This window comes from Apodemus sylvaticus, chromosome 7, assembly GCF_947179515.1.
Source record: "Apodemus sylvaticus chromosome 7, mApoSyl1.1, whole genome shotgun sequence".
In the NCBI taxonomy this organism is placed as follows: Eukaryota; Metazoa; Chordata; class Mammalia; order Rodentia; family Muridae; genus Apodemus; species Apodemus sylvaticus.
The window spans coordinates 22,993,689-23,005,791 of record NC_067478.1 but is presented as its reverse complement, the minus strand read 5'-3'; the positions used below and the strand labels follow the sequence as shown (position 1 = coordinate 23,005,791).

Genomic DNA, 12,103 nt, shown 5'->3' with positions numbered 1-12,103 from the left:
ATTGAGTTGGGATTTTGATGGGTATTGCATTGAATCTTTATATTGCTTTTGGCAAAATGGCCATTTTAACTATATTGATTCGACCGATCCATGAGCATGGGAGGTTTTCCCATTTTTTGAGGTCTTCTTCCATTTCCTTCTTCAGAGTCTTGAAGTTCTTGTCATACAGATCTTTCACATGTTTGGTAAGAGTCACCCCAAGATACTTTATACTATTTGTGGCTATTGTGAAGGGGGTCATTTCCCTAATTTCTTTCTCAGCCTGCTTATCCTTTGAGTATAGGAAGGCCACTGATTTGCTTGAGTTGATTTTATAACCTGACACTTTGCTGATGTTGTTTATCAGCTGTAGGAGCTCTCTAGTGGAGTTTTTTGGGTCACTTAGGTAGACTATCATGTTGTCTGCAAATAATGATAGTTTGACTTCTTCCTTTCCAATTTGAATCCCTTTGACCTCCTTATGTTGTCGAATTGCCCGAGCTAGTACCTCAAGTACAATATTGAAAAGATAAGGAGAAAGGGGGCAACCTTGTCTGGTCCCTGATTTCAGTGGGATTGCTTCAAGTTTCTCTCCATTTAGTTTGATGCTGGCTACCGGTTTGCTGTATATTGCTTTTACTATGTTTAGGTATGGGCCTTGAATTCCTGTTCTCTCCAAGACTTTAAGCATGAAAGGATGCTGAATTTTGTCAAATGCTTTTTCAGCATCTAATGAAATGACCATGTGGTTTTGTTCTTTGAGTTTGTTTATGTAGTGGATTGCATTGATGGATTTCCATATATTGATCCAACCCTGCATTCCCGGGATAAAGCCTACTTGATCATGGTGGATGATCGTTTTGATGTGTTCTTGGATTCGGTTGGCAAGAATTTTATTGAGTATTTTTGCATCGATGTTCATAAGGGAAATTGGTCTGAAGTTCTCTTTCTTTGTTGGATCTTTGTGTGGCTTTGGTATCAGCGTAATTGTGGCTTCGTAGAAGGAATTGGGTAGTGTTCCTTCTGTTTCTATTTTGTGGAATAGTTTGAAGAGTATTGGTGTTAACTCTTCTTTGAAGGTCTGATAGAATTCTGCACTGAAACCATCTGGTCCTGTGCTTTTTTTGGTTGAAAGACTTTCTATGACTCCTTCTATTTCTTTAGGCATTATGGGACTGTTTAGATGGTCTAGTTGGTCCTGATTTAATTTTGGTATTTGGTATCTGGAGAAAAGGGGGTACAGGCTCTTGTAGTAGGATCTGATGATTTTTTGGATTTCCTCAGTTTCCGTTGTTATATCTCTTTTTTCATTTCTAAGCTTGTTAATTTGGATACTTTCTCTGTGCTCTTTGGTCAGTCTGGCTAAGGGTTTATCTATCTTGTTGATTTTCTCAAAGAACCAGCTCCTGGTTTTGTTGATTTTTTTTTGTATGGTTCTCTTTGTTTCTACTTGATTGATTTCGGCCCTGAGTTTGATGATTTCCTGCCTTCTACTCCTCTTGGGTGAAATAGCTTCTTTTTGTTCCAGGGCTTTCAGGTGTGTCATTAAGCTGGTAATGTATGCTCTCTCCATTTTCTTTTTGGAGGCACTCAGGGCTATGAGTTTTCCTCTTAGCACTGCTTTCATTGTGTCCCATAGATTTGGGTATGTTGTGTTTTCATTTTCATTGTGTTCTAAAAAGTCTTTAATTTCTTTCTTTATTTCTTCCTTGACCAAGGTATCATTGAGTAGAATATTGTTCAGTTTCCACGTGTATGTGAGTTTTCTGTTGTTTTTGTTGCTATTGAAGACCACTTTTACTCCATAGTGATCTGATAGGAGGCATGGGATTAGTTCGATCTTCTTATATTTGTTGAGGTCTGTCTTGTGACCAATTATATGGTCGATGTTGGAGAAGGTACCATGAGGTGCTGAGAAAATGGTATATTCTTTTGTTTTAGGATAGAATGTTCTATATATATCTGTTAAATCTAATTGTTGCAAAGCTTCAGTTAGTTTCATTTTGTCCCTGTTTAGTTTCTGTTTTCCTGATGGGTCCATTGAGGAAAGTGCAGTGTTGAAGTCACCCACAATTATTGTGTTAGGTACAATGTGTGCTTTGAGTTTTAATAAAGTTTCTTTTACGAAAGACGGTGCCCTTGCATTTGGGGCATAGATGCTCAGGATTGAGAGTTCTTCTTGTATTTTTCCTTTGACCAGCAAGAAGTGACCTTCAGAGTCTCTTTTGATGACTTCGGGTTGAAAGTCAATTTTATCTGTTATTAAAATGGCTACTCCAGCTTGTTTCCTGAGACCATTTGCTTGTAAAATTGTCTTCCAGCCTTTTACTCTAAGGTAGTGTTTGTCTTTGACCCTGAGGTGTGTTTCCTGTAAGTAGCAAAATGTAGGGTCCTGTTTATGTATCCAGTCAGTCTGTGTCTTTTTATTGGGGCATTTAGTCCATTGATGTTAAGAGATATCCAGCAAAACTCTCAATCACCATAGATGGAGAAACTAAGATATTCCATGACAAAACTAAGTTTACCCAATATCTATCCACAAACCCAGCCCTACAAAGGATAATAGGAGGAAAACACCAATACAAGGAGGGAAACTTAACCCTGGAAAAAGCAAGATAGTAACCTTTCATCAAACCCAAAAGAAGTTAAGCAATCAAATTTAAAAAATAATGTCAAAAATGATAGGAAGTAACAATCACTATTCCTTAATATCCCTTCAGTCCTCTTTTGTTCTCTACCATTGCTTTCCTTTTATATCTGTTATTCATCCACTTATACTGATATCTGGTAAGGTTTCAAAATCTAGAAAGTGTTACTGCTCTGGGGTTTAGTTACTTGGAAATCTTGTCACACTCCACACTTCTTTGGGCCTTATTTATTTACATTTTGGGGATAGGGCGTCACTATGTAGGTCTGGCTGTCCTGGGACATGCTCTGTAGATCACGCTGGCCTTGAACTCACAGAGATTCTCCTTCTGCTTCCTAAGTGCTGGGATTTAAACATCTGGCTTTTCTGATTTTTTTTTAGTAACCTAACTTCATTTATTTCTGTATAATTGTACCTATTATTTAAGCATGTTTTATTTATAAAGCCATTTTTTTTTTTATAAAATTGAAATATCTTCTTTGTGATAGCTTAAGTTTTCTCTGGTACTTTTTGGCTACTCATCTATTATTTCTGATATATGTTTTTTATTCAGTAGGTTTTAGTAAGTTTTTATATTTATACTACAAGGTTCAGTGCTTCAGTTTTCTTTGTGTGTATCTTGTAATAACATAAATTGATTCTGTCACTTTCAGGACCAAAATGTAATGCAGTGTACAGTGTTCCTTCTCAATTGTAGGCCATCATAGATATGCTGTTTCTGCTTCATTTTTTTTATTGCCTATACCATAAAGCAGTTTTGCTTAGACTCTATATCTTAAAAGCACTTAGACAGTTTTCCACTTCTATTTCTTGTAGTTTTATCTCGCAGTGCCTGCCATGTGAAGTAGAACTGAATAGTCAACATGCCCACTTTATTGTTCTTCAGCTTCTGTTACTACCATAGTCTAATTTTTCTTTACTTTTAAAGCAAAACTTCTGAGGTGTCAACATGATGCTTTTGGATAATTTTAAGTAGTAAGAGTCTTTTGTTCATTTGAATGAAGACAGTTCTTAGTAGAGTCATGAAAGGAAAAGTATATACATATGATTTTTAAGTCACGGAATTGATAATACTTAGTATTTGTATTGACATTTGGACTCAAGAAATCAGATATTTCTGAATCTCACTTATTTTGGGTAGAGTAAAATGTACTATATTTGAATTGTGCTTTTTCTTTTGGTTTCCAGAAGCTAGTCATACTTGTGTTATAGTTGATTTTAAGTGTCCACTTGATACATTCTGGAATTGTCTTGGAAAGGAATCTAATTGTGGAATTGTTTGCATCAGGTTGGTCATTGGGCATGCCTGTGAGAGATCTTCATAATTATATTGAGTTCTGAAATGCTGGCTGCACCATTTCATGGACTAGGCCCTACACTGACTCAAGAGTCTTTAGAGGACAAGTTTAGCAGCACAAACATGTGTTAATTTATTGCTTTCTGTATTTGACAGTGGATGCTATATGAGCAGATGGGTCAGATTCCTACTGCTTTGTCTTCCCTGTGACGATGTACTGAAACAGTATTGTGAGCCAATAGCCTTTTCCTCTTAGTTCAGGGTATTTTCTTTTTTTTAATCAAATCAATAGAAAAGAAACGGTGATTTTGACACGTGCATTCTGTATATTAACAAGTCTTCTAGTTATGTTGAAAACAACACAGTATATGAACATGAAAAGGTATACACAGTTTTGTTCATAAGAATCACTTTTGTTTGTAATACTCCTTATCGAAACAACATTAATGCATCAAGTTTAGGGAATAAATTGATTCATTTTCATAATGAAAGAAATCACTGATATTAAAAAGAAATAAACAATGCAGACAGAAATTGCAAACACAAGACTTTAATCTCCACACTAAGGAGTCAAAGGTCTTCAAGGCAAACCTGTTTTACGCAGCTGATTACTTGCTAGCATTCAGGGCTGCATGGTGACACTAGAATCTGTTAACGAGTGAGAGTGGAGGGTGGGAAGAAAGAATAGAAAAGGAAATGTATGCATACTACAGGTTTTCTTGAACAATGATCATTTATGAATTTTAAAGTTTACTCATCTCAAATTAATTTTTGGTTATAAATATCACCTTAATAGTTTATTTGGGGCTTGACATAATTACATATGGGAAGGGAGATTGAGAAGTTATTTCAATTTTGAAAATGATTAATGTCCTTATCTGATTATGATTATACATGTGTAGATTCATAACATTTTATCAATATGTAATTAAATTTTATGTATTTTATTGCATATAGATATAGTTTGGTGTAGAAGTTAAAAAATTGATTTTATACATTTTCAGTGAAAAAATAACAACCGCTTTCACTTAATCAAATCTCAAGCAGATTTAATTAGATGGCCACTAGAATGTTAATTTTTTTCAAATATTAGGAAAGCATAATCTAATACTAAATATTTAAATGCAGTTCAGGACTTTTTAGTCATCTATTAGTTTCTGACCTTGCTAATTTTATGAAGTTACTTTGTATATGAATTTCCAGCTATTCTGTTATTGTATTTTGTTAAATTACTTTAGTAGCGTTTGGTCCTCTTTTTATAATACAGTTTTTTATTTTCATATGTATCACACATAAACAGGGGTGTCTTTTTGACACTCTTCATGTGTGTCTTCATCCTTTATTACCCTCACTGTATCTGCTCCTCATCATCTTCCCTGCAAATCACTATCTTACTTTTCTCCTCCCCTGTTCTTTTTGTCCCCTCTAGTCCCGTCCCTTTTTGGTGATCCAGAGTTTAATTAGTGTAACTCAACAGAATTAAACGTGAGCAAATTATAGGAAGGCGCACCATTGAAGAATGTTAAAATTGGTGATCTTACTTGGCATTTTTCTTTACAAACATTGTTCTGTGCCACTAATGTTTGCGTTTAATATAGACATAATGGCTATATTGATTGGGTGCTTTGTTCTGGTTATTTGAAGTATTTTTTTTAACAGAAAGACCATGTACTTTTTGTCTTTAGTAAACAAGAACTCATATAAGCCCCGTTGTATAGAAAAATTTGTTTTGGATATTGTGTCATATTTATTAGATACCTTTTGAGATATAGTAATATAATAATCTTAAAATTTTGATTCAATAATTTGATTTACAAATACTGAACCATTGTTGCATTACTCAAAAAATGACGTTTGTTACAGTTGTGATTTTTTTTTTGTGTGTGTGTGTGTGTATACTACTAGTGGATTAAGTTTTTGAACTTAGAAATCTCTTATCAGTGTATAAGTGAATTTTAATTTTATCATATAACAGTTATATTTAATAGTAATCTTTCTGTGTTTTTTAAGGCTAGCTATGTCTTTTCCTCTATTGAGATCTAGTAACAATACTCTTATTAGCCTTATAAATAGGGAAGTCTGCTTTTATTTGAAAAGAGAACAATAGTTTCAGGTAAGTGATTGTCTTATTTCGTTAATTTCACATACACGTAAACTTTTTTTGAAGATCTCTTTAGTGTGATGTTAAATTTTCTAAAATCATTTTTGTGTTTTTTTTCCTATAGTCCGTGGTGGATGACTGGATTGAATCATATAAACAAGACAGGGACATCGCACTTCTGGATTTAATCAACTTTTTTATCCAGTGTTCAGGATGTCGAGGTACACAGTTGTGAAATAAATGCTGTTTATTGAACCTGTCAGTTCAGCAGTGTAACATCATGTGCCACTAGTCATAGAATTCATCCTAGAATTATATTGTCTTCATTTATGGCAGATAGTTCGTGTTTTAAGGATACTTCTTATTCTCCTGTCCAAATAGCAATACGTTTCTTGTATTTCTTTCAAAATTGTCAAGAAAAACTAAAATTTGTACTCTTTTTGAGTTGTTTTTTTTTTTTTTTAATCACAAATTTTCTGTTTCCTTCTACTTGCCAATTTTTCATCTATCTTCATAGCTGCTCACAGCATTTTTGACAAAATGAATGTGGTGGTTATTTTTGTCAACTTCATTTAATTTAGTTGGAAATATACCTCTGGGTATTTCTGTTAGGACATTTCTGCAAAGATATACCTGAAGAGAGTAGATCCACCATTAATGTGGGTGACATTATCATACTGGGACACCACAGTCTGTATAAGGATTACACAAACTGATTGCACTCAGTCACCTCTGCCTCAGCACTATAGCTTTACTTCTATTTCTTTATTTCTGTATATTTAGTATTTTATTGAAATGAAAATTATTACAGGCATTTCAAAACATACAACTACATATTAATTGAAGTTGGGAAGCTTGTTTCCTGGTTCTGTCCATTTGGTGTTCTGTACACCCTTAGTACATGGCCCTGATAGCCATCTCCTTTCTAGATTTGAGAATTTCTCTTTTGTGATTTTTACAGACAATATTCTTCTGCCTTTGACTGGTTTTCTTCTCTTAGATACCTATGATTTCTAGGTTTGTCTTTTATAGTGTTCTAGAGTTCCTCATGTTCCTTTCATGGGTTTTCTTAGACTTTGTGGGATCTTTTAATTTTTTTTTTTTAAGACCTGATAATCTCTTTGTTACTTGATCCAGTCCGTTGGTAAGACTTTTCTTTGAACATTGTTTCCCTTTCTGAGTTTGTGGTTTTGTGTTTTATTTTTAGATTTTCTTTAGAGAGTCTCTTTTCTTTTCTTTTTTCTTTTCTTTTCGTTTCTTTTCGTTTCGCTTCGTTCTTTTCTTTTCTTTTCTTTTCTTTTCTTTTCTTTCCATATATTCTTTATTTACATTTCAAGTGAGTTTCCCTTTCCTGGATCCCCCCCTTCCCTGAAAGTCCAATAAGCCCTATTCTCTTCCCCTGTTCCCCAAAGCACCCCTGCCCACTTCCCTGTCCTGGTATTCCCTGACAGTGCTGCACTTAGCTTTTCCAGGACCGGCGCCACTCCTTCCATCTTCTTGGGCATCATTTGATATGTGCATTGTGTCTTGGGTATTCCAAGCTTCTAGACTAATATCCATTTTTCAGTGAGTGCATACCATGAGTGTTCTTTTGAGACTGGGTTACCTCACTAAGGATGATGTTCTCCAGTTCCATCCATCTGTCTAAGAATTTCATGAATTCATTGTTTCTAACGGCTGAATAGTACTCCATTGTGTAAATATACCACATTTTCTGTATCCATTCCTCCATCGATGGGCATCTGGGTTCTTTCCGGCTTCTGGCTATTATAAATAGGGCTGCTATGAACATAGTGGAGCATGTATCCTTATTACATGTTGGGGAATGCTCTGGGTATATGCCCAGGAGTGGTATAGCGGGGTCCTGTGGAAGTATCATTCCCAGTGTTCTGACGACCCGCCAGACTGACTTCCAGAGTGGTTGCACCAATTTGCAACCCCACCAGCAGTGGAGGAGTGTTCCTCTTTCTCCACATCCTCGCTAGCACCTGTTTTCTCCTGACTGGTGTGAGGTGAAATCTCAGGGTTGTTTTGATTTGCATTTCCCTGATGACTAAGGATGTTGAACATTTCTTTAGGTGCTTCTCAGCCATTCGATATTCCTCAGATGAAAATTCTTTGGTTAGCTCTGCACCCCCTTTTTAAGGGGGATATTTGGCTCTCTGGAGTCTACCTTCTTGAGTTCTTTGTATATCTTGGACATAAACCCTGTGTCGGATATAGTGTTGGTAAAGATGTTTTCTCAATTTGTTGGTTGCCGTTTTGTCCTTTTGACAATGTCCTTTACCTTACAGAAACTTTGTAGTTTTATGAGGTCCCATTTGTCAATTCTTGATCTTAGAGCATAAGCATATTTTATTCCACAAAATAGAAACAGAAGGAACATTAGCCAACTCATTCTATGAACCCACAGTTTTGATGATACCAAAACCACACAAAGATCCAACAAAAAAAGAGAACCTTAGACCAATTTCCCTTATGAATATTGATGCAAAAATACTCAATAAAATTCTCGCCAACTTAATCCAAGAACACTTCAAAACAATCATTCACCATGTTCAAGTAGGCTTCATCCCAGGGATGCAAGGATGGTTCAATATACGGAAATCCATCAATGTAATCCACTACATAAACAAACTCCAAAAAAAAAAAAAAAAACCACATAGTCATTTCATTAGAAGCTGAAAAGGCCTTTGACAAAATTCAGCATCCTTTCATGCTAAAAGTCTTGGAAAGAACAGGAATTCAAGGCCCATAGCTAAACATAGTAAAAGCAAGATACAGCAAACCGGTAGCCAACATCAAACTAAATGGAGAGAAACTTGAAGCAATCCCAGTAAAATCAGGGACTAGACAAGGCTGCCCCCTTTCTCCTTACCTTTTCAATATTGTACTTGCGGTACTAGCTCAGGCAATTAGACAACATGAGGTCCAAGGTATACAAATTGGAAAGGAAGAAGTCAAACTATCACTATTTGCAGATAATATGATAGTATACTTAAGTGACCCAAAAAACTCCACCAGAGAACTCCTACAGCTGATAAACAACTTCAGCAAGGTGGCTGGTTATAAAATTAGCTTAAGCAAATCAGTAGCCCTCCTGTACTCAAAGGATAAACAGGCTAAGAAAGAAATTAGGGAAATGACACCCTTCACAATAGCCACAAACAATATAAAGTATCTTGGTGTGACTCTAACCTAACAAGTGAAAGATCTGTATGACAGCAACTTCAAGTCTTTGAAGAAAGAATCCGAAGAAGACCTCAGAAGATGGAAAAATCTTCTTTGGTCTTGTATTGGCAGGATTAATATAGTAAAATTGGCCATCTTGCCAAAAGCAATCTACACATTCAATGCAATCCCCATGAAAATCCCAACTCAATTCTTCATAGACTTAGAAAGAGCAATTCTCAAATTCATCTGGAATAACAAAAAACCCAGGATAGCTAAAATTATTCTCAACAGTAAAAGAACTTCTGGGGGAATCAGTAACCCCAACTTCAAGCAATACTACAGAGCAATAGTGTTAAAAACTGCATGGTATTGGTACAATGACGTAGATCAATGGCATCGAATTGAAAATCCGGAAATGAACCCACAGAGTTATGGTCACTTGATCTTTGATAAAGGAGCTTCAACCATCCAGTGGAAAACAGATAGCCTCTTCAACAAATGGTGCTGGTTCAACTGGAGGTCAGCATGAAAAAGAATGCAAATTGATTCATTCTTATTTCCTTGTCCAAAGCTCAAGTCCAAGTGGATCAAGAATCTCTACTTAAAACCAGACACACTGAAACTAATAGAACAGAAACTGGGGAAGACCCTTGAGCACATGGCCACAGGGGAAAATTTCCTTAACAGAACACCAATAGCTTATGCTCTGAGAGTCTATTCTCTCAGAGAATAGACTTGGTTACCCTATTTTATATCTTGATTTTCTTTCATTAATTTATTCTGTTTTTTGCTTTGTGGTCTTCATTTTGACATTTATTCATATTCACTTTGAGTTCCTAATTGTTTTGAATTTTTTAAAATTGAAAAAAAACATTCATTCATTCATTCATTCATTCATTCATTCATTCATTCATTCTGTATGAGTACTCGGTCACTGTCTTTAGACACACCAGAAGAGGTTATCAGATCCCATTATGGATGGTTGTGAGCCACCATGTGGTTGCTGGGAATTGAACTCAGAACTTCTGGAAGAACAATCAGTGCTCTTAATTGTTGAGCCATTTCTCCAACCCGAAAATAAATTTTTTTAAAATAATATATTCTGATCACAGTTTTTCTTCCACCAAATCCATGTCTAATTAGAGTAGAAACAGATAATAATAATAATAATAATAATAATAATAATAAAAGATTAAAAACAAATCAGGGTAGGTTAAACAAAAATAATGTGGTTGATAGTATTATGCATTATGAAGTCATTGTTTTTTTTCTTAGCAAAGCTAATTTTTTCAGGGGGTATTACCCTGGGAGTGCAAATTTCTTGAAATAGACAAATTGTCTTGGTTATTTGTGTTTCATGTTTTTTTCATAGGACCTAGGTATCTGGAGTTAAGTTATCTCTAGAGTTTCTTGGTATGTCTATTTGGCCTCACCTTTGGATTTTTTTTTTTTTTTTGGTTAACCTATTTGCTCAGATTGTGGGTCAGGTACTTGTTGTGGAATCAATTTGGTGGCAACTCTTGATAGTTAAATGTTGTTTCTGAAGTGTTACCAGCTCAGCTAGCAAAAGATTTGATTTCTCAGCTTGATAGCAAACCTTTTTGTTGGTTTAGTAGATTGTTCTGCTAATGTTCAGAATCCTTGGAGAGCTGTCCAGGTTGTATGGGTGGTCTTTGGGAGGCAGCAGGGAATCACTGTTTAAATTGGCTGTGTTTCCTTAAGGCTAAAGGAAGCAGAATGCCATGCCTTTCTCTGTTGAAGGTGGGTGTTATGCTGAAGGATGCCTGTGTACTGGAGGTCTTGGTGTACGATGTGACCAACTGGCTCAGGGGCGTCCTGCCTGTGGTCCTGCCCTGCGGTATTTGGTCAAGCTGAGAATGACAGAATTCAGTTCTCTATTTTACTCTCATGACTAAACTTAAGCTTTTCTTAGTCACTACAAGTACTTCTTATATCATGAGATAAAGGTAACATTTTTACTCTGCTGTTTTGATGTTCTTTCCTCCCTGGTGCAGTTAGGAGTCCAATCTCATTCCTGGAGAAATGACTTCAGAGGGTATTTTGAGATAAACATGTTTGGGTCTGAAATGATGGGAATGGGTGGGAACTCACTTACAGAGCCTCCTTCATAGTAAACCTAAATAATAGATGACTGTTTACTAATATAATGTACAATCATCTTCATGCTTACCAAGGAAGGAATATATTCATATTTAATTAGGAATGTTACAAAATATAGACTGCCATCTAGAGACAGGCACGTCAATGAAGGTAAACTCACAACTTTAAAGTCATTCTAAAAATTACATATTTTATAAAATATATTCATATTAATTTTTTATTTTTACCCTGTTATTGCACATATAACCCAGGTCATTCACATGTACTCCAACACACTTAACACATTCTGTTGCAAATATCTGTTGGAAAGATTGCAGAATATGTGTCTTTTTCTGAACATTTTCCCCAGTTTCCTTTCCTTAGTTCATTAGAAAGATGCTCAAAGTCATTGCATTACTAAATAATCAGCCCTGCATTTATTTTGTGCTGATAGTTCTTTAGTGAATGCCTTCCAGTTTTAGTAGTCTTAGAACTACCTCTCCCTTCTGAAGGTTTCCTCTACCAAATTCATTGATACTCTTTGGCAGTTTTTCCATGTTTTATTTTGATTGATAGCTCATATGAGCCTAGTTAAAGCTAGCATGGAAGAAAGAGCACCAAAACTTTGTCCTAGCATATGATTTCACTATCCCTTTATCACCATAATGGGAGATATTTATTAAGAATCTGTGACTATAATCTCTGAAATAAGAGGCTGATTCAGGGGCTGGAGAGATGGCTCAGCAGTTAAGAGCACTGACTGCTCTTCCAAAGGTCCTGAGTTCAAATCCCAGCAACCACATGG

At 35.6% G+C, this 12,103-nt stretch overlaps 1 protein-coding gene across 4 annotated transcripts in view; it reads left to right on the top strand.

The window, feature by feature from the left end:
- Stag1 (stromal antigen 1) overlaps nucleotides 1-12,103 on the top strand; it is a 757,688-nt gene that overhangs the window by 553,049 nt on the left and 192,536 nt on the right. For 3 of the 4 annotated variants that reach the window (XM_052187535.1, XM_052187534.1, XM_052187536.1), the window contains one exon: nucleotides 6,149-6,245. The exons of the other annotated variant lie outside the window; for it this stretch is intronic. In XM_052187535.1, coding sequence (XP_052043495.1) covers nucleotides 6,149-6,245 — 97 coding nt within the window. The remainder of the gene's footprint in view (nucleotides 1-6,148; nucleotides 6,246-12,103) is intronic. 4 annotated transcript variants of the gene reach the window in all.